At 49.1% G+C, this 22,363-nt stretch overlaps 1 protein-coding gene across 1 annotated transcript; it reads right to left on the bottom strand.

The window, feature by feature from the left end:
- Positions 1-5,403: 5,403 nt before the first annotated feature.
- Positions 5,404-20,993, bottom strand: LOC135903272 (uncharacterized). Its single transcript, XM_065433685.2, has 3 exons — positions 20,630-20,993; positions 9,458-10,077; positions 5,404-6,926 (listed from the first exon to the last, which is right to left on the bottom strand). Exons 2-3 carry the CDS (start codon positions 10,043-10,045, stop codon positions 6,399-6,401), a joined length of 1,116 nt encoding a protein of 371 aa, XP_065289757.1. The 5' UTR covers positions 10,046-10,077; positions 20,630-20,993; the 3' UTR covers positions 5,404-6,398.
- Between the last annotated feature and the right edge of the window lie 1,370 nt (positions 20,994-22,363).

Raw genomic sequence — 22,363 nt, 5'->3', positions numbered from 1 at the left:
GACAAAGGGAGTAGCGCCGCTTCCTCTCGTTGGAAGTTTCGCGCACAGCATCTACCCCCATCTACCGCAACTGGCACGGCAACTTACGCTCACTACACCGCCAACGTTTCAATAAGTGAACGGGCGCAAACTTTAATATATGTGCACCATATACGTATAATGAATGACGGACTAAACCGACAGCGCACGGTCGGTGTTAGTTAGCTCCATGGGCGATAGCGGTCGAAGTTGAATGTTTTGTGACGGTCGACAAGAGTAAGCGAGTTACTACCGATAATACATCGCCATTATAATGTACAAAACAGCCACGTTTCAGGCTTTGCGTGCAGCAAGAACAACTCTCTTAGAAGTGACCACACCCGCGAGCGACGAGGCAGAAAATAATTCGATAGTGACTGCACGGAGGAAATTTACTGAGTCAGAAATATGACGAGCCGCTGCTTCAATATATTCGCCAAATAAAGAACGAAGAGCAAAACACAGTAATTTTGATTCAATTCATGAGCAGGACGTTTGGATAGCTTGGAACACATATTTATCCCCGCTTTTAAAATGAGCAGCATTAGCGCTGCTCTCACCGTTCGGATATATTTTATTCAGCTCCGAAAGCGCTTTTGCATATTCTCTGAAGCTGTGGCCAAAGCTTCGCGTCGTGCACACAGTTGCCGTCAGCGATATCTCCCGAATCAGAGGTTTGCTAAGTCGCACCGGCGTCATACACACCTATTGTAAACACGGAGGCAACGGAGGCAACTGAGGCAAGCAATGGACGCGTCACCACGTGATCAAACATGGCGGCACTTACGGGATCACCGCGAAAAGGGTCAATATACCTTTTTATTGGGCGAGGAATAAAGGACGCGCCGCGAGCCTTCCCATCTCTCTGGCTTTTGCGAACCGGCGTGGCGCAGCTTGAATGTGAACACAGAACGTCAAACGTTCGAGGCTCAGACAATTTACTGGGTGGCGGCAATCGAAAAAAAAAAGCCTGCTATGAGTAACTACCTAAGAGAAAAAACGAAATCAGGGTAGAAACAATTTATGTGAACTCAAAGGTAAGTTTTTTTACTTTTCGAAGCGAGATCAGGATGCCTTAGAACGCGTAATTACAAAGCGAGGTACACCAAGGAAGGAGTTTGTGTTTGCTGCGGCAAAACTAGGGAAATGATGGAACATGTTTTATTAAAATGTGAAGTAATCTGCAAAGGAGTTGATTTAGGCTCCTCTAGCCTCCTTGAAGTCCTTGGGTTCAGCGAAAGCAGAGCGGAAATAACCATGCCGCAAGGGATTAGCAAGAGGCGATTGGAAGATTGGTGGAAGAAAAGTAGTAGTAGCACCAGCAACGGAGGCGAACAAAAACAAAATTCACAATAGTGGTTCAGACAGTTTGATGGCAGGGTGTACTCTGTGTGTTAGTTTCTATTAATAATAATCATCATCATCATCCTAGTTACGCTCACTGCAGGGCAAAGGCCTCTCCCATACTTCTCCAACTACCCCGGCCATGTACTAATTGTGGCCATTCCCTGCAAACATCTTAATGTCATCCGCCCACCTAACTTTCTGCCGCCCCCTGCTACGCTTCCCTTCCCTTGGAATCCAGTCCGTAACCCTTAATGACCATCGGTTATCTTGCCTCCTCATTACATTTCCGGCCCATGCCCATTTCTTTTTCTTGATTTCAACTAAGATGTCATTTACGCGCGTTTGTTGCCTCACCCAATCTGCTCTTTTCTTATCCCTTAACGTTACACCCATCATTCTTCTTTCCATAGCTCGTTGCGTCCTCCTCAATTTCAGCAGAACCCTTTTCGTAAGCCTCCAGGTTTCTGCCCCATATGTGAGTACTGGTAACACACAGCTGTTATACACTTTCCTTTTGAGGGATAGTGCCAACCCGCTGTTCATGATTTGAGAATGCCTGCCAAACGCACCCCAGCCCATTCTTATTCTTCTGGTTATTTCAGTCTCATGATTCGGATCCGAGGTCACTACCTGCCCTAAGTAGATGTATTCCCTTACCACTTCCAGTGCCTCGCTACCTATCGTAAACTGCTGTTCTCTTCCGAGAATGTTAAACATTACTTTAGTTTTCTGCAGATTAATTTTCAAACCCACTCTTCTGCTTTGTCTCTCCAGGTCAGTGAGCATGCATTGCAATTGGTCTCCTGAGTTACTAAGCAAGGCAATATCATCAGCGAATCGCAAGTTGCTAAGGTATTCTCCATCAAATTTTATCCCCAATTCTTCCCACTCCAGGTCTCTGAATGCCTCCTGTAAACATGCTGTGAGTAGCATTGGAGAGATCGTATCTCCCTGTCTGACGCCTTTCTGTATTGGGATTTTGTTGCTTTCTTTTTGGAGGACAACGGTGGCTGTGGAGCCGCTATAGATATCTTCCAGTATTTTTACATATGGCTCATCTACACCCTGATTCCGTAATGCCTCCATGACTGCTGAGGTTTAGACTGAATCAAACGCTTTCTCGTAATCAATGAAAGCTATATATAAGGGTTGGTTAGATTCTGCACATTTCTCTATCACATGATTGATAGTGTGAATATGGTCTATTGTTGTGTAGCCATTACGGAATCCTGCCTGGTCCTTTGGTTGACAGAAGTCTGAGGTGTTCCTGATTCTATTTGCGATTACCTTAGTAAATACTTTGTAGGCAACGGACAGTAAGCTGATCGGTCAATAATTTTTCAAGTCTTTGGAGTCCCCTTTCTTATGGATTAGGGTTATGTTAGCTTTCTTCCAAGATTACGGTACGCTCGAGGTTATGAGGCATTGCGTATACAGGGTGGCCAGTTTCTCTAGAACAATCTGACCACCATCCTTCAACAAATCTGCTGTTACCTGATCCTCCCCAGCTGCCTTTCCCCTTTGCATAACTCCTAAGTCTTTCTTTACGTCTTCTGGCGTTACCTGTGGGATTTCGAATTCCTCTAGGCTATTCTCTCTTCCACTATCGTCGTGGGTGCCACTGGTACTGTATAAATCTCTGTAGAACTCCTCAGCCACTTGAACTATCTCATCCATATTAGTAACGATATTGCCGTCTTTGTGTCTTAACGCACACATCTGATTCTTGCCTATTCCTAGTTTCTTCTTCACTGTTTTTAGGCTTCCTCTGTTCCTGAGAGCCTGTTCAATTCTATCCATATTATAGTTCCTCTGAAAAACTCTGAAAAACACTGTCAGAGTTTTTTTAATACTGCAGATCTAACTCACAGAGAAACTTTGTGCGATATTGCCTAATGTCCTACCTTTATTTTTTAAAAAAACGCCAAAAACTCCCATCACCAAACTCCGTGAACCTCTATTGCGAACTTCGTTTTTGTACGCCTCCGCTATTTGTCGTTTCCCTACTTTTCTTCTACCAATCTAAACGCCTCTTACTAATCTCTATTGATGACATGTTTGCTTTAGCCTTGCTGTCGCTAAACACAAAGGCTTCAAGGAGGCCTGAGGTGCGTAAATCGACCACAGGGCAGATATCTTCCCATTCTGATAAAAACGTGCTCCATCGTTTCCGTAGCTTTACTTCAGCAAGCACATGCTTGTTCGTCCTTGTTTTATCGCCCTTGTTCGAGCTTGTTGTCCTTGTACGAATCCGCTGACGCATTTCACTTTAAGAAATAAATCAGTTCAGTTACGCCCATGCACCACGCGGTGGGTCTGCGTGGTTCGGGTTGCGTCGTTCGGGACGATTTTTCTCTATCGGCCACCGACGCCAATACCGGCTTTCCTGCGTGATGGATGCTTTAACATTATCGCATTAAAAGAACACGCAAAGTAATGCCGTGATAGGACCACGCATAGCAATTGCGCATGCTGGGTACATGCGCTATAAAAGAAACACATCTATCCAGCAAACGAAATGGTCGCGCTGTGTATCTACAGACAACAATTTTAACACTTTTCAAAATAAATATCAGTATTTAATCCGTAGGGGAACGGTGCACCCACTGCTGCAATCATACTGTATGTTCCTTAACTCCTCATTCCTGCTAAGCCTCAGCTTAGAATAACAGTGAAAATGTTGCAGTAAGGTGACATTCGTGAAACGAATTTTTTTAGAAATACACAACTGCTCTCGCAGGCTGACTGTGGACTCAAAAACGCACGCAAGCATCCCACAGCGTGCTCCGTCCTCCTCAACGACAGCAAAAACTCCAGCCATGACAACTCAAACCCCTTTAGTACGTCACACAGAACCATAACCAGTACACGCAGTCAGAAATGGTCGCCCCGAGCATCGCAGCCCTTTACACATGTGCACGGATTCGCAGGACGCCGTACGGGAAAGACTGATGCGCACGCGCTTGTAATCGCCACCCACGAAGAAGCAACAGTTAAGGGAATTGAGCTGCAGATCCATTGGACAACGAGTAATATGGGCGCAGGAGGGAATGAACGAGCGGACGCGTTCGTGCGGAGAGCCCGTTTATCTCCCTCCCCCCTCCCCCCCCCATTTTACATGCCCCGCTTCCGTTGCAGCCCGATTGGCGCAAGATGTAGAGGCCGTACGTCGATGCCCGCCTGCAGCTCCGGCAGCAAAGAAAGCTTGCTCTGGAAGCGCTTCTGCCTGAACGCGGCCATGGCCCCCTCTCTCGGCTTCCACGCCAGGAGCGCGTGGCACCCCGCCATCTGCGCACCATAACAGCAGCTGCGTCCAAAGAGCAATACCTTCACACGTGGCTGTACTCAACCTGTACCACTTGTGATATGGCTGAGCCAACCACAGCCCAACATCTGCTATGGACATCTCTGGGCCTATCAGTAGTGTGAAGAATATGCCTTGCAGGGCTACGGAGCTCAGCCTTTGCATTAAACGAGTGAATCACTCCCAGAGGGACCCTTGTCAATAGTAAAACGATATACGGCAGCTGGCTGCACGAACTGTTGAGGTATAAACCAATTCATTTCTTCTAGGCACGGTGCTGCAGGCCTCCATGAAGTTCCTTATTATTTATGAACGTATTCTCTCTCTCAAATAAGGTACAGTGTGAAAGGTTAGGAAGATCTCAGCTTGGCCTTTCAAATTCGGCGCGCAAGTGTTCGCACAGCCGCAATCTCACCTGCAAGGATTGCTCCGGCTGAGATGTGACGACTAAACCACTCGGTATACTGATAACTCATACGCTATTGCTGCTAGGCATTGCGAACTCAAACAAGCCTAGCGTCACTTCGATTACAATATTGCTTTGGATATCCGCTTCGTTTGGGTGATTAGACATAGGACGTTTCAGACAAGATGCTAACCTGCTCAGAACACTCAGTCTTACTGCTACCACGAGCGAAAATTGCGCGGATAAAGATATGCAATCTACGTGACACGCGAACCTTCGCGGAGCAGTGCAAACATAAAGCAGAGCTTCCTATTGCAAATAAAAAATATACGCAGAGAAGCATCGATCTTTAATAGAGTAAGGCAATAAACTGAATGTGTGCGTGGAAGAAAGACTTGCGAGGAACCTCCACGCGATATGGGCAACAAATGGGAATTGTACAATTATCAGGAGAGTAGCCATATGAAAAGGAGTTTTGCCACAGGCTTCCGCTAGCGTAGCAGGCAAAGCTATCGCTACGATTACGTTCGCGTCAGCACAACCTGCCGAGTGAGCGAACGCGTACATTTCATCTCGAATTTTCAAGATGCGGTTGTTCTGCTTCGACAGCGGAACGATAGCCGGGGCCCTGCTAAATATTCCCGATATCTGCAGCGAATTCCAAATAGTTTTCGTTACGAAACCTGTATATTCAAAAGCAGGCGCGCCGCACGCTTTGTTTCCTGGCTGGAATACGTGCACACGTACGCAGCCTATTACTACAAAGATTGTGAATGATAACCCTCAAGCAAGACGAGTTAAATAATGAATTCGAGGCAGACACTGCGGACCATTCTCGCTGAATAATCTATGCACGTACATGCTTGTACATGCGAAATAAACGCTGAGAGCAAACGCAATATTGAGAACTATCTGTTTTCGTAGAGGCAACTGTTTTTTTCTATATTCACCACCCTTTTAGAGAGTTCATATACACTACCTGAGAAAGTGTGGTAACTCTTAATTCACCGGGCAGTACAAGAACTACCGAAAGCGAAGTAAAATGTTCGACAATAATTCGCGCAGGGCAAAAGTACTTGCCCGGACTCCTTCGCTTGGTCCACGTTCAGCGCTAGGAGGAAGTACGCAAAACAGCAGCTGCAGGTCAAGTATACAAATAGAAACCGCTAGGCGTGGAGAGATGCGCGAATTCTGAAACAGTGAACGCGCGTTCTTAGGTAATAGCGAATAAGCGCACCAAATTATCTATGAACAGAAAATAAGTAAACAAGTCCCGCGGCCTTTCGGTGACCAGGGCTTCCAGTTCGCGAAGAACCGTCAGCTCTACGCCCGGCCCTTGGGCGACGGCGTCCCTTTCTCCTCGGCCGCTCCCGTCTTCTTGGCGCTCGTCTCGGGCAAGGGCTTGTCCCGCCGCGACGAAGCCGGCTTCTCGGCCGTCCCGGACTTCTCCCCCTGGGGCGACGACGTCGTCCTATCACGCGGAGACGCCACCGCCGACGCCTTGTGCGACTTCGCGTCATTCTTCGCGCCCGCGGCGCCGACGCCCTGCTTTCTGGCGCCCTCGGACTCGACCGGCGGGCTGCCGGCGGTCGCTTTCTCCGGCCCGCTGCGGGGACTGGCGACTTTGCCGGGCGCCACGTCCTGGCACGCCTCCGCCTTCGGCTCCGACTTTCTGGCGCCTCCGCGAGGGCTGGCCGCTACGTTGCTCGTCTCGCTGCCGCACACAGACGCCGTCAGCTCCGCCTCATCCGTGACGTGTGCCGAGAAGCGCTCCGTCGAAGGGGGCGCTTGCTTGCTGACGCGCTCGCCAGCCGCCTTGTCGAACACGTCCTTGATGATGGCCACCATGAACTGCGTGGGGACAGCAGCAGGTGAAGAGAACAAGAGGCATTTATTACGACACATCACCTGACATGTCGGCGTGAATAAAGATCGGTCTTGGGGAAGAGAAATGGGAGCAACAAACAAAAAGAAAAGTGCGGCCGAAAATGGCGACGAACGAACTTGAACAGCGAAGACTCTTCGATGTATCGAATAATTTGATGAGTGCCTTTACAGTATACCACGCAGACGAGAAGGGCCCAGCCGACGGGCCAATAGAAGAGCAGACACCGATAAGCAAACACAAATTTTGCGTATAATGAATGGTACACGGTAATAAATGAAGCAAAAGATGACTTCAAGGATCGAGCATGTGCTTCGGAGTCCGAAAGGATGCTACGCGTACCACGAGCCTTAGAAACAGGCTCATTTGTGCGAGTTGGTACGGGCGCAAATCCCTAAGACAGTGCGAACGAACGACTGCATAGAGAAGACAGACGAAATGTGCAAACACGCTTGTGTTCCCGTTTTTCGTTTCTCTTCTGTGCACCTTTTATCCAAGCTAGGTTAAGGAAATGAACACAGTGAATCGCTCGTTGATTATGAAATGGTTCAAAAGCGCTTGGTGCTGCAGTTAACTTGTAATATGAACGAAGACGTTTGTCAGCTAGATATATAAAAAAGAGCGTCAAACGTCGACAATAAATTCCCATGCACCTGCAACAGATCTCAAACGCAATGTTTAGCTGAGGCTCGAACGATGGAAGACTTCACATGGATATGCAGAAGATTTTCTTAGCGTTAGAGACTGTAAAGGGTTCTCCGGCAGGTGACGTGGTGTCCGTTCACTCTAGGCAATTTGTTGGAATTTGGTAATTACGGAGTTTAGGATTTTATGAGGCAATCTTTAAGGACCATGACTACGGGCAGCGCAATGCTCTAAGGACGGAGATAATGTCCACCTGGTTCTGGCCTGCCGTAATCGCACGCCCGCGCCAACTTGCTTAATTTTCTGCTCCTTGACTCTGTGAAAGGACCCTATGCATCCGGAGCTCAAAAATTTTGTTTACGTGGTGACAGCTGCGTAGCATTTTACAATGAACCTACGGCGCCCCAAGAATGGATCGTTTCTATGTCCATGTCCCAGCGGCAGGTGTCTTTCTCTCTCTCTCTCTCACTGTGTAAAAGAAGGTAATCGCGAAGGCCATATATTTGCTGACTGCACGCGCCGGAAGCGATTGCGGTGCTCGAAACACGTCATAGACGCCGCATTTTAGATAACTACCCATTTCCCGAAATGATGCCGCTATAAAGTGAAGTCACCGGCGTTTGATGGACGACTAAGTGGCTGTCATGTTTTCTCGCTCGCCTTCGCCACCTTCTTCAGGGGCACTCTTTAACTTGCAGCTCCATGTAGTGCTCTCGTTGGCAAGCGCAAACCATGAGAGAGATTCGGAAAAAACGTCTCAGAGGTGCCTCCGCTGTGCGCCTCGCATCATCCCGCCCACGATGCCGATTCAGTGTAAGTTCCACGGGAGGATTAGGGGCACACAATGGGCGATACCCCTTCGCTTCACAACACGCACAGCCGGCGTTCGCCACTCGGGCGTTCTCGTCCTACTCTGGTCCGTTAATGAATCGACAGGTTCTGCACAGGTGATGACGCGCGCATGTCCGTGCTGGTGTCACGACGTGCGATAACGAGACTGGAAGAGGCCGGTAACAAGCAATGAATTTTTTTTTCTACAGCGAAAGGCTGTATATCACTAAACTTCCGTAGTTTTTTCGGCGTCAGGCAACAGAAGCAGACTTAGCGATATCTAACAAACCCATACAGAATGGGTTTCATTGTTTGATTTGTGTGTGTTCACGCACAGGTGCAGTGCGGCCACGCAGATTTCAATATACTAAACAGGTTAGAAAGCTCGCCATGAAAATAGCGTGATTTCAAGGTTGTCGCAGTATACAAACAGGAGACTTATCGGCGCTAAAAACAGCTGCGTTATCAATGGGGCGGACACGCATAGTTTGTACACCCCAAGAACATCGTGCGTACGAAGAGCCCCGGAGGTACAGCAACGAGAACATAAACGGCGCCGGCGCGAAACGACCACCGACGACGGACGCTCCCCCAATACTGAACGTAAAGGACAATCGCGAGCCCAGGCAACCATTCCACTCCGTGAAGACGGAATGGCAGCGAAAGCACTTCGCCTGTCGTTTGAGCGCTTTGACTGTCGTCAGCTTTCGCTGCCATTCCATCTTCACAGAGTAGAATGGTTGTCATTTTTTCCTTTTGTTTACTCTATGGCTACCCCACGGCGCCGCGCTGCGCTTGATGTTCACTAAAGATGATCGTTACAGCATTCTGCATGTGTTCAAAATGTCTGTGCTGGTTTAAGATCCCCCTAAGGTATTTACTATCGCCTACACTGGTGGCACCTGTTTCTTTCTAAGTTTCACCTTGACGTCTAGTCTGGCTAAATGATAATCGTTCAAAAATCTCTCGCAACCACCGGCTTTACCTTAGTGCAGCAAACGAGGGTTCGGGAGATGCTTACCGACAAGAACTTCTTCCAGGCCTCAAGGGCTGCGGGCGTCATAATGCGCCCTTCCTTGGCCTGGAGAACGTCGACCACGCACCCGCCCATCAGCTCGAAGTGGTGCGGCGTGACTCCCTTGCGGCGCAGGTGTTCGGTCGCGTTGCGGCGCACCAGCACCTCGAAGGCGGCCGGGTCGGTGAGGTTCTCCACCATGGACGTCAAGTGGTAGCCGACGGCGCAGCCGTGAGCCCTGAACGCCGGGTCGTCCTTGAGCGTCGCCACGTGCTTGGAACGGAAGTTGTGGAACATTCGCAGGAACTCGGGGTGCTTGACGAACAGCGAGAGGAACATGAGCACGCCGTACTCGCGGTTGTCGTTGCAGAAGGTGCGCCAAGTGCTCCTGACCAGGTTCTTCTGGTTCTCCGTCAAGCCCGACACCTCGTCCGGCAGCTCGCCCGTCTTGCGCGACGTGTTGCCCATCTCTTCACCGATCCTCGGTAGGCGGCTGCGGCCTAAATTGGTTCGAATGGAAGGCGACGTGGGCTGGAACGGGCCCGTAAGATCACGCTTCTTCTTCTTCTTCTTCTTCTTCTTCTTCTCCAGCATGGAGTTCTCCAGCACTCAAGGCGCTTTAGTATCTGCACAAAAAGGGGGGCTCATTTCCATTAATAAATGCAAGGGTGGTAAAATGACGGGCAGCTCGAGTCCGTGCGCCTAATATTGTGTACACGTCACAAGCAATAGCCATATTGCCGTGAAAATGCGGTGGCAGTATACCATACGGCCAGCAGGCTCACTGTGGCACGCGATCGGCGAGGAGGAAGTGGCTGCCAGAATAAGAGGTAGTAGTTGCCGTTGCCTATTAAAGATGTGGATCTTATCCACTATGGGGGCTGGCCAGAAAAAAGGCGGACTGTTCCAAGATATGTCGAAAATTAATATTTCGTAATTGCTACGGACAAAGTGCTATAGAAGGGGAAATTAAATGTTAAAGTTAACGCAATAACAGCAGAAAGAGTCAAAATATTTGGAAAGTACACCAAAACATAAGAAAATATTCAATTTTGACATTGTATATTCGGTTAGATTCCATAAGAAATTTATAGACAACGGAGAAAACGTGCATGCGGCTGTATCCCAGAGTGGAGGCTCCAGACAAACGAATAGCAAGTTCAGTAAAGTCCAGGCCAAGTATTCGAAGAGGTAGTTCGTGCCCCTCTTGACCGAAGTGCGATGGCTAGCTGGGCAAGTCTACACCTGCATTACTACTTATATCCCAAACGAATAAACAGTTTATTCGCTAGCGCTGTAAGTAATAACGCTCTTGAACGAACATATTTCACGCCGACATGGGACTGAGTACGCACCGCATTTCGAAGAAACTCTATGACGCCGACTTGGAGTCCCGAGCATCTGCCACTCTGTCTCTGCTGGTGTTCAATGAAACTGTTTGGCGCCAACTCGGGTCACTGGGCATGGGCTAGTAGGTGTGTGCCGCTCTTCAATGAACGTATGTGACGCTTACTTGTATAACTAGGCGTATGCCACTGAGAATGTACAGCTCTACACTGACGAAGACAAAAAAAAAACCCTTTAATTTATCCGAAGCTGAGCGGTCTCGAACCCTCGTAATAAGGGTTCGATCCGCTCGGTTTTTCATTTATAGCAACCAGGCGCATTAGCAAGCTGGGTCACAAATGCACGGGCTTCGTGCCGCTTTTCAACGAACGCCTTTCACGCCAACGCTTTAGCGAGCTGCGTTGCAAGCAGCACACTGAGCATGTGTTGCTCTACTATGAGCCTCTCGCCGACTTTTGTCACAGTGCATGTGCCACTGAGCGTGCGGAAAGCAAGGGAACTGTTATCGGCGTTCGTAGGCACCGGTGCACCACGCTTCTTCTCTCGGAGGCTACGCGCGGACTTCGCGGCAGTGCCCCGCGTTTTGCACGCACCGGTGAGCCATGTATTTCGGAGGCCGTGCCCAGGCTTCGCGGCGACGGCGTTAGATGGCGTCGAGTGTTCTTAAACAAGTGCAAAGAGGAGTCCCGCTGCGGTACACGCCTCATACATGAATATAGTATCGACGGTGGCAATACGTTGTGTCGCTATAGTGATTCAATGCTAACGCACTGTCGACAGTTATCGTGAGGTGGGTTCTGCCACAACTTTGGTTGCCATTGTTTTGAACATAATTCTCATCTCAGAGAAGAGGAGTAGCCGGCACCACCTATAGCCACCGATATCTCCTTAAATTCAGGTAATAAGAAAAAGACCATATAGCAGGGGATGGGGCGCTGCGATCAAGCTGTATTCGGTGTTTGTGAAACACGCTTATATGCAAATAGCAAAGCCCAATCAGAATCGCCTGAACATGTCAATCGTACATTTGGAACATCGCAAACGTATTAACTGAGTAAACACGTTTCTATTTTAGTGATATTTAGAGTCTGCGCATCACGCCCACATCACGTGCTTGCATCAACTCCTCTCTGCACGCACACGTCGAATATTTCTTTTTTTTCCCGCGCTGCATTCTTAACACAAATCCACGAGATAAGCCTGGCCATAGTTGAAGGATCCTACCGCCAGGTTACACTCGAGGAACGAAGTAGCTGCTTCGGAAGGAAGACATGGAAGGACGATAGCAGAGAAACAGGAAAAATAGTTGTGTGGATTAGAAAGCAAGTAACGGTCGCCGATATCCTCCCTGACATTATGTGGTATCCTCGTTGACATTCAAGAAATCTAGCTGGACAGATCATGCGATGCGTGTAACTTGGGCTCTCGTGCAGTTACAGAATGGGTGTCAAGGGCAGGGAAGTGCATTCGATGATGGTGCAGAATTAGGTACTGCGATGAAATTGGAAAATGTGCATAATATGGGGTCAGGTGGTGCAAGACGGGGGTAATTTGAGATTTATCAGAGAGGCCGTCGTCCTGCAAGGGAAATAAATAAGCAGATGTTGATGACTTAACTATGTAATTCTCGCCCCTTCGTTTTGCTCCCTGTTCCTTCATAACCCTACAAAGAGTAAACGACTACAACATACTATAGCCCAAGTTAGTGTGGTTTCCCTCACAAATAAATTTCGTACTCCCTTTTTCTGTCTGTCTATAAAGGCCGCTTGTAGTCGCGATTCGATCAACGCTTTGAAGCTGGGAACCTAGCTTTTTCTCTCTGCCTCCCACATCCTTGGCATGGAAAATAAAGGCATTACTACTATTATTATTATTAAATACTTTCATCCCTGGGCTATTTAAAGCACTTTGAACGGACAGTTAAGCATAACGGTGGCGCGCTCGTTCTTCCGACAACTGAACCGAGCGTGTTCTTTTTTCGTTTACAGTAGAAAATCCAGCTTTCGTGGACACGGGCCAAATAGCGCCCCAAGCGGCTGCGGCGGAAAGCTAGTGCATTTTCAATGGAACGAGCGGGTTTTTTGCGAATAATAAAAGCTGCAGGATTGTTTTTGAAAAAAGGCAGGCGACACACGTGTTCTAAACGACAATCCACTCGAGACAAATGCAGCAATCACACTGTGGAAAGCTAGAATTTTGAACCCCGAGCGGTTAAAGATTCAGCAATGGAAGCGTATGGAAACTACGAAAATTTCTACTCGATTTTTGATACAATAACGGTCGCTGTGATAAACCTACAGCCGCCATCGTGGTAGCCGCTATAGCGTATGTAGTCCGGAGACTCAGCTATCGATTGATTTGCATCTCGACTCTCTACACATAGCACAACACTTGTCCCAGAAACTATTTTTGAGACACAGTCGTGCGAATTCAAGTGGTATCTATAAAAGCCCGGGCGCATAACGGCGGAAGTGTTAGAAGCCGTGGCCGAGTGATTTAATCGCTCGCACCTATCGTGCGGTGGTTCGACACCGTGCTGTTTCATATTGTTTTTAACGCTCCGTAGAACTGACAGTCACCTACCAGATGGCCGAAACACAAAACTCAAGATATGGTTTCGGTTTTGATTCTTCAGGAGTCCTTTTCAAATATTATATTTTCTATTTTTACTTCCTAAAACGTAGCAATAGGTAGCTCATTCGTTAGGTCATTGCTTTTATTATCCAATTTTATTCCTTGGACAACATAACAACAAGCAAAGACACGTCTTTGTGTTCCGTTAAAAAAATACAAAAAGAACGCGCCTTGTAGCTTAGACATACTGAGGTATTCTAGACCTTGCACCTTCACCATCCTGTGGAACTTCACGGCAATCCTAATGCGTAAACAAATGGGCAAATTTTTAGAAAATTTTATTTCAATTATCGGCCGAGTATCAAGAAGTTTCAACTGACTGCGCCGAGAGGTAGTCCCTTCTAACAACATATCCATTATGGCACTTAGTCGGAACCAAGAAGGTTAAAGAAAAACTGCAGGAGTGGAAGCCGTCTATACCAGCCTATGGGCTCGGGTGAAACCGGCGGCGGCCATCTTGCGGGGGGCAAGAAGCGGCCTGCCAAGAGCTTCGCAGCCGCTGTTCGCAGACTTTTCCAGCGTTTTTTAACTGCTTAACGGATTTTCAAGTTCTAATACAACACTGTTGGCGATGAGGCGATCACAGATATTCGAGTACTGGGGCATTTTGTCATTTATAGGAATGTGTATGCAGCTGTCGAAAAGTGGCACAAAATTTCGCGGAATAATAAGTTTATTCGCCTTCTTTAATGCAGTGTATAAATTTATCAATCATGAAAGCTTTCAGAACAAAAAGCAATGAATAACTGAAAACGTAGCATGAAAAACACCAGTACCTGCAACAAGCATGAGTATTCGTCATTAACTTCATTATCATCAATGGTTGCCGGTGCTTTATCATCCTCATTGCATAGAGGGTCTCTGAACTTTGGTGGCGGCCGTTGCCTTTCAGTCTGAAATTTAAAATTTTCCTTTATTTTAGGGCAAGGTAGTGCTAATCTGCAACCTTATTCAAGTGAGAAGGATAATGCTAACCTATCGACGTTATACTACGTCACTTCTACGTCAACTTTCCTAATATCACCCGAGCGCTCTAGCACATTTTGGGATCTGCACAGCACGGCGCACGGCAAGCTACGACGATCCGAAACGCATAAGCTGCGGTGACTGGCCTGCTTTTGCCCCTCGCAACATGGTGACGCGGCGGTTTCATTTGAGGGACGCTCCTTCCACTCCAGTAGTTTTTCTTTACCCTCCTTGGTCGGAACACTGGCGGTGCGTTAAAGCAGTGACGGAGTGAAGCAGGTCAGGGACGGGCGGTTACGTCACATGACAGGACTAAATGGTTTTCCACCCTCTCGGCAGAAGGCCAATGACTTGAAGAATCCCCAAACTTAAACCGTAAAGCTATTTATTTACGGTTTGAGTTTTGAACGGTAATTGCTGAGCGCGTGTCATTCAGTCTGTTTGCACGCGCATGTTATTGTGAGGCAACAGGGAATCACAGGGAATCACAGGGTTTGGACACACATTGAGTTTGTGTGCGTGTATTTGGGCACGCATTTGCGTGTGCGCGCGTGTTTGTGTATCCGTATTTGAATCTGCGTGCGCACGAGTACGTGAGTACGTGTGTGCGCGTGCGAGCACACGCGCGTTCGTGTGTGCATGCTGTTCCGCTTTCGTGAGTGCGTACATTTTTGTGCGTGTGTGCATGCTTCGGCGCGTGTGAATGTGAATGCGGGCGAACATGTGTCGTATCTCTCTCGCGCTCTGTGTGTGTGTGTGTGTGCGTGTGCGTGTGTGCGCGTGCGTGCGTGCGTGCGTGCGAGCATTTCCCGCTAACAATTACTCTACGGGATGAATGCGATATAGTTTACTTAAGCCCGATTTTGAAAGTCGATTTAAACGACTTCAATCCCATGGCCGTTGCATCAATGCGGACATCCGTGGTATCATAGTCGTCAAAATGGGCTACAATTGATAGTGAATTCAGGAGGTTGATGAGCGGCACGAAGGCAGAAGCTTGCAGAAGGACTCATTTAAATAAAATGGCTTGTTGAGCAGCATGGTCACGTGGTGCGCTATATTTACGACGTCTTACAAAATCCCCCGAAATATTGTCACGAGTATAAAACAATTTACACGTTGTATTTACAAAGCGTATATATACAGCTGCCGAGAATCCCAAGAGGCTCTTGCCACTTCGTCCTCTTCACCGTCGACGACCTTGTCCTCTTTTTCCATCGTAACACGGCCCCCGGCAGAAAAAGCACCGTCCCGGTGCTTCAGACGGGGCCGTCGGTAAGGGCATAGTAAGGTTTAAGCCGAGAGACGTGTACGATGTCAGGTGATGTGGAACCGGGTGGCATGACTGAGGTCACGGGGATTATCTCGTAAGTGACATTGGTCACTTGACATAGAACACGGTAAGGGCCTTTGTAGCACAGAAGAAGTTTCTCGGAGAGCCCCACTCGGCAGCAAGGGGACCTAAGTAGCACGAGAGAGCCTGGTGAAAAATATGTGTCACGATGGCGGCAATTATAAGCGTGCCGTTGAGATTCCTGCGATGCCAACAGACGAGCAAGGGCAGCTGGCGCGCGTGGTCAGCATGGACGATGGCGCCGCGTACATACTCGGTCCTCGAATCCTCTATCGAGGGGAGTGAAGTGTCCAATGGTAAGACAGGGTCATGACCGAAGAGTAAGTAAAGGGGAAATACCCAGCAATATCGTGGCGTGATGAATTATAGGAGAACGTGACATCAGGGAGAGCCACATCCCAGTCCGTGTGGTCGGGTGAAACGTATTTCGAGAGCATTTCTGTAATGGTCTAATTAAGTCGCTCAATGAGGCCGTTGGTCCGGGGATGATAGGAGGTAGCCAGTTTGTGCTTGGGAGAACATGAGCGTAGTATATCCGCAATGACTCGGGAGAGGAGTGCGGCCGCGGTCAGTAAGGAGCTGTCGTGGGGCGCCATGTACTAAAATGATACCCCGGAGGAGGAAATCTGCGACGTCAGTTGCGCAGCTCGTGGGAAGTGCTCGAGTGATGACATAGCGCGTCGCGTAATCAGTAGCGACAGCGATCCACCTGTTGCCAGAGCTGGACTCGGTGAAAGGGGCAAGGAGATCCAAACACACGCGAAAGAAAGGCTCAGGTGGAATGTCGATCGGCTATAAGTACCCAGCAGGAAGCGTTGCTGGTTTTTTGCGATGTTGACAAGACTTGTAAGCAGATACATAGCGTCGTACGGAGCGAGAGAGGCCGGGCCAGTAGAAGTTGTGGCGCACGTGGTCGTAAGTGCGAGTAAACCCAAGGTCTCCGGCAGTTGGGGCGTCATGAAGCTCCTGAAGCACGGTGGAGCGGAGGTCTTGAGGAACGACAAGGAGAAGGGGAGGACCGTCAGGATGCAAACTGCGTCGGCACCATATCCCGTCGTTGAGGACGAAGCACCGTAATGATGGATCAGTAGCAACAGATTCCATTCGGTCAATGAGGGTCCTCAAAGTAGCGTCATGGCGCTGCTCGTTGGGCATGTTTAAAAGCTGGGAAACGGAAAGAACACTTGCGGAAGCGTCCATGTCGGGGTTGGCGGGCGTGTGTACAGGATAGTGGGACAAGCAGTCGGCGTCCTTGTGTAGCCGACCAGACCTATATTCCACCGAATAGGAATATTCCTACAGTCGCAGAGCCCATCGTCCAAACCTCCCAGTGAGGTCTTTTAAAGACGAAAGCCAACGGAGGGCGAGGTTGTCCGTTAAAATAGAAAAGGGCCTGCCGTATAAATAGGGGCGGAATTTCGCCACTGCCCACACAGCGGCCAAGCATTCGCGCTCGGTAATAGATTAGTTCCGCTCCGCCCGTGACAAAAGACGGCTAGCGTGCGCGATGACACGTTCATGGCCGTGTTGAACTTGTGTCAAGACGGCACCGATTCCGTGGCCACTGGCATCGGTGCGCACCTCTGTCGGGGCTGAAGTAGCGAAGTGTCCTAAATTCGGTGGGGTGGTGAGCATGGTGCTAAGGCGAGAAAAGGCGGTGGCCTGAGAGGGTCCCCATGAAAACGGCACACTTTTCTTCAGGAGATCTGTGAGAGGGCGTGCTATGGCGGCAAAATCATTAACAAAGCAGCGGAAGTAAGAGCAAAGGCCCACGAAACTTCGGACATCTGTAGCGGACCGTGGAACAGGGAACTCTTTCACGGCGCGAATTTTCTCTGGGTCTGGTCGGATGCCAGTCGCACTGACGACATGTCCAAGAACGGTAACCTCACCGTGGGCCGAAGTTACATTTCTTGGAGTTGAGCTGTTGACCGGCCTTGCGAAAAACGGCAAGTACAGCTGAAAGGCGCTCAATGTGTGTGCTGAATGAGGGCGAGAACACAATAACATCATCAAGGTAGCACAGACAAGTAGACCACTTGAATCCGTGGAGTAATGAGTCCATCATACGCTCAAAGGTAGCCAGAGCGTTGCATAGACCAAAAGCCATAACTTTGAAGTGGTAAAGCCCATCAGGCGTTATAAAGGCGGTCTTTTCACGATCGAGATAATCGACAGTGATTCGCCAATATCCGGACCGCAGGTCTATTGACGAAAAATACTGTGCCCTGTATAGGCAATCAAGGGCGTCATTAATGCGAGGTAGTGGGTAGAGATTTGGCCTACCCGCATTGATCTTGAGTTAATCGCGCGGGCACCGAATCGATGAGAAAACTGGCCTCCACACCCCAGAAGATGCCGAGAACTACCGCCATTCAGAAGGAGTGAAAAAATTGACAACTATTTTACTTATGAAGATGGAATGGCAGCGAAAGCTGACAGTCAAAGCATTCAAACGAAAAGCAAAGTGTTTCACATCCGCTGCGGGTTGGCCTGAAGATAGCGCAATATCAGGCCGACCCGTGGCAAAGGGGAAGCAGGCGTTAAGCACTCCCCATACGTAGGCCGATCACGAAGATATTGCAATACCGGACCCACCCGCACCGTAGGTGAAGCAGGCGTTAAGCGCTCGCCATACGTGGGCCCATCCCGAAGATACCGAAGGGCGCGTTACAGGTTCCCGATTCCACAGGGGTATGTGCCATTGATCTTGGACCCTTTTTGCACTATCACCAGGATCGGCCCACATGATGACTTTTTCTGTTAACGGACGCCGAAAAAAACCTACGGAAAATAGTCATACACTGCTTTCGCTGTCAAAGGCACCAAAATGTTGGCCGCCGAGTAGATTGATTTGTGGGCGCTTTAGGAATGTGTGTGAGGGTGGTGGCGTGGGCGGATAGAGGGCGGGGGGGATATGCCGCTTAAATTCCCCCCCCCCCCCCTGGGTACGCGCCTGATTGTAATAATCATCTATATTCACACTAACATGCCATTTCAATGTCTTCGCAAATTGCGCATTTTTGTGCAGATACAAGGTATTACACATTTCGCATGACATATTTTGCTGGGGTATACTCGCCAAGGAATGCTTACGATTTAAAATGCGAGCATCTTGGGAAAGGTGAAACCATTGGAAATCTCACGACACCAGTAACTTAAATATAAAAGATGACTTAAGGACAAAAGACCGTAACGTTGACAGGGTGGCCAAATTTCGAGACAAATAAATTAGCAGTAGGACCAGTTCAGCTGATACCTGATGGTGCGAAATAAGGAGAGAATTGTCGGCAAGTGTTGAAAAGAGGTCCGGCAGGCCCAGTGGCCTACGCCAGCGCCCGCGAACTGTCGGGCGACTGCACATCTAAGCGAGATGCCTGGTCGTCACTCGTTAAAGGGCCAGTCGGCCCTGAAATGTGGGACGCGGACTCCATCACAATAAATACAATGAACTCTACGATGTCATCCTTCGATGGCTGGCACTGATTCTCACGCAATGAGTATGCGAAGAAATTATCTCACGTGCCAACTGTCACCTTCCTGGAACTGCCAACATTCCTTAATGTTGTCCTTGACCAATGCCTCTTTTACTAGATGCCTGCCGCGTTGTCCGGTAAACTCGGTTAAGTGCCCTCTCCCTTTTGCGTCTGCGCGAAAAGGGAACGAGCGCCTCTCATGGCGAGCGCCTGCCACTTAGGTAACGTGCTGCAGCCTCTGAGATTACCATGGCATCTGTCACCGTCTCGGAGGCCCGCGAGAACGCTCGTTAACAGACGCCCGCGCATATCGGCGCTAGCATTCGGCCGCCGCTGCGGCCGCCGCCGGAAGTTGAACTAAAACCCCTCAATCTCCCAAAGTAGCGCCATTCACTTCCCTCCTCCTCCGCTCGGCGCGGCCTCGACGGTGGCGCCGCTGGTGGTGGGCCTACCGTAGCAGACGACGGCTAACACGCTACGGGAGAAAATCCGCGGAAAAGTTCGTTCGAGTCCTGCGGAGCAGTTTTTTCAATCTAGATCTTGCTTTGTCAGTCGGTAACTGGCCTTAAGAATGTCGTGTCGGATTTGCGGAAGAAATAGAGAAAAGCACCATTATTCAAGGCGTATTTAAGGCGTAAAGCGCGCGCACGTTGAAAGTTCGTGTTGCTGAAACACGACACAAGCACGCGGTGTGCTCAGATACGCGAGTAATTACCAGAGTTTCAGGTTTTGACAGCGCGAAAGTATGTGCACGTGGTTTCGTAGGTTAATTTACGTACCTGCAGGATGCTTTTGTTCGGCCGGCGCGTGAGAGATTCCGACTGTCTGCGGTCAGCAATGCCTGGCAGCAGGGCCGTTTCTGTTCCGCGCCTTTTACAGATGTACGTAGCTCATGCACAGGTTGTGGTGGCCATGAGCAACGTTTTCAGACATAGGCGGTATAGATAATTTGAGCAACGTACCAGCATATGAAATCGTTATTTATTTGTTACAGTGCAAATGGTTAGAATTTCATAGAAAAAAAGAAGGAACTTGATGGGACAACTGGAAAGAGGTTCAGAAAATAATTATCCCCCTCCTCTCATTGGCACCAGCAACACTTTTGTTGAAGTGCTAATTTTATCTCTGTATACTACGTGCGTCTGTATTCTTTTGTGTTGTAAGTTTTCACAAGGAAGCAGTGTTGCGTTAACTGGAACAGTCAAGGCACACAAGACAGAAAAAAAGTTGATTCTTGGGTTTTACATACCAACACCACGATCTCATACGGGACGCCATAATGGGGGCCCCGGATTAATTTTTTTCCAGCTGGGGTTCTTTAACGTGCCCCCAATGCACTGGACACGGGCCCGTTTTGACACGGGCGTCAAAAGACGAGGTTGGAGGAGCCGTGGCACTTACTTCACAAAGCCGCGCGTTCTTTGCCACTTGCTCGAAGTCAGCCCGCCCGATTTGTGAATCCACACTTTTCTTCGTTTTGCGTTGCGCCCGGCGGATGGTAAAGCAAAAAGCTTTTTGCCGTCACTGGGTCTTTTGTGGCAACCGTAGGCGCAGCAGCACGGCATCGCAATTAAGCACTCGGCCCTAACACATTGTATAAAACTACCGCGCTCCTTCAAACCGCCTGCCGTCCTTTCGTCGAGCAGGCCCAAGAATGGGGGTCGCAGCGCGCTGGAAAGAAAAGATATACAAAAGCGCGGCGCCTGCTCTGCGCCGGAAAGAAAAAAATATACAAAAGCGCGGGGCCTGCTTTCACGTGACACAGATTGGCCAATGGGGGAGCGGAGGAGGCTGGGGCGACAGGAGGCGTGGAGGAGGAAGCGCCTGGGTGAGCGGGGTGGCGGAAAGATCTAACAATGGCGCTACTTTTGGAAAATTGAGGGGCTTTAAGTTGAACAGGCAACGAGCGCCGCCTGACGGAAATTATGCTGAACTAAGGGAACCGCCGCTACCATGGGAAAGCGAGCAACGCGGCGGGCATCTAGTAAAGGAGGCATTGCCTTGACAGTCGCGCAAGCCTTGAAGACAACTAAGTGAGTTGAGCGCGAGGCCCTTGCGGGAGTTGAGCGCGAGGCCCTTGCGTATGTGGGCAGCCATTATGGCGTCAGATATCTGCTATAGTCTACATTGCGGCTATATTAGAAAGGCGGAACGGCAACATGGTAGACATTATGGAGAGAAGACAAATACCGCGTATATTACTGCACAATAATCTTAAATAGCGGGTTTCTTTCGCGCATGTGGATAGCCGTAAGAGGGTAGTACTTTGACAACTAACTACTGTGTCATGGCCAAAGGTATACCTGGCCCGGTGGCCAGAAAATGGGACGTAATATTGTGAGCAGCTTCAGTCACAGCATGCGAACGGACGACTATACAGAGACAGCTTGCACAATTCTTTTGCCCCAAGATGCAAAACCAACTTAACCATGTATTCATTTCAATAGTTAAGCACATCTTGATTTGCAGCTGCTGCGGCAGCCCGTGAGCGCGGATAGCAATGTCGCTAGGGAAATAATTGGCGGTACACTCCTAAAGAAATATACACCTTTTGGGTCGTATTTTGCCAGACTACAATAATCGTCATCTGTCTTGCTTGCGTTTCCTTTCTTGAAAATGCTGCGCTCGCTACTTTCCTGTCGCGAATGCTCTGTCGTGCTGATAACGCGCATGACATTCGTGACTTGGAAGTACCGGGCTCGCAGCGTTAAAGAAAGTAAATGCGGAGAAGACAGATGACGATTATCGTTGCGTGGCAAGATACGACCCAAAGGGTGTAATTTTGCTGAAGAATGCAGCTTAATGAAACCAATACGTCAAAATTAAAAGCCATCCATGACGGCGTCTCTCGTAGACGCCGTGCGAGGTTCGGATGCTAAGAATGCCGACTGAAGAAAAGTTGCCGCGGAGTGCTTCCCGACAGTTACCGTAACCCGTTTACTCCGTAGTATAAGAAACGTGGCTGCCCTTCGGGAAGCCACTCAAAAGCCCAGAATGAATCATCGCTCGTCACGACTAAAGGCTCTTAGGATGATAAGTCATTTTCAGCCGACGAGCGGCTAAACTTCATTAAGAACACTGATTATGCCGGTGGGACAAGCTTTGAGGTGAAGTTCAGTGCGCAGGGATAGCTTC

This window comes from Dermacentor albipictus, chromosome 2 (assembly GCF_038994185.2).
Source record: "Dermacentor albipictus isolate Rhodes 1998 colony chromosome 2, USDA_Dalb.pri_finalv2, whole genome shotgun sequence".
Taxonomy (NCBI): Eukaryota; Metazoa; Arthropoda; class Arachnida; order Ixodida; family Ixodidae; genus Dermacentor; species Dermacentor albipictus.
Note: the sequence above shows the minus strand (reverse complement) of the source record. Positions and strands in the feature narration are given on the sequence as shown.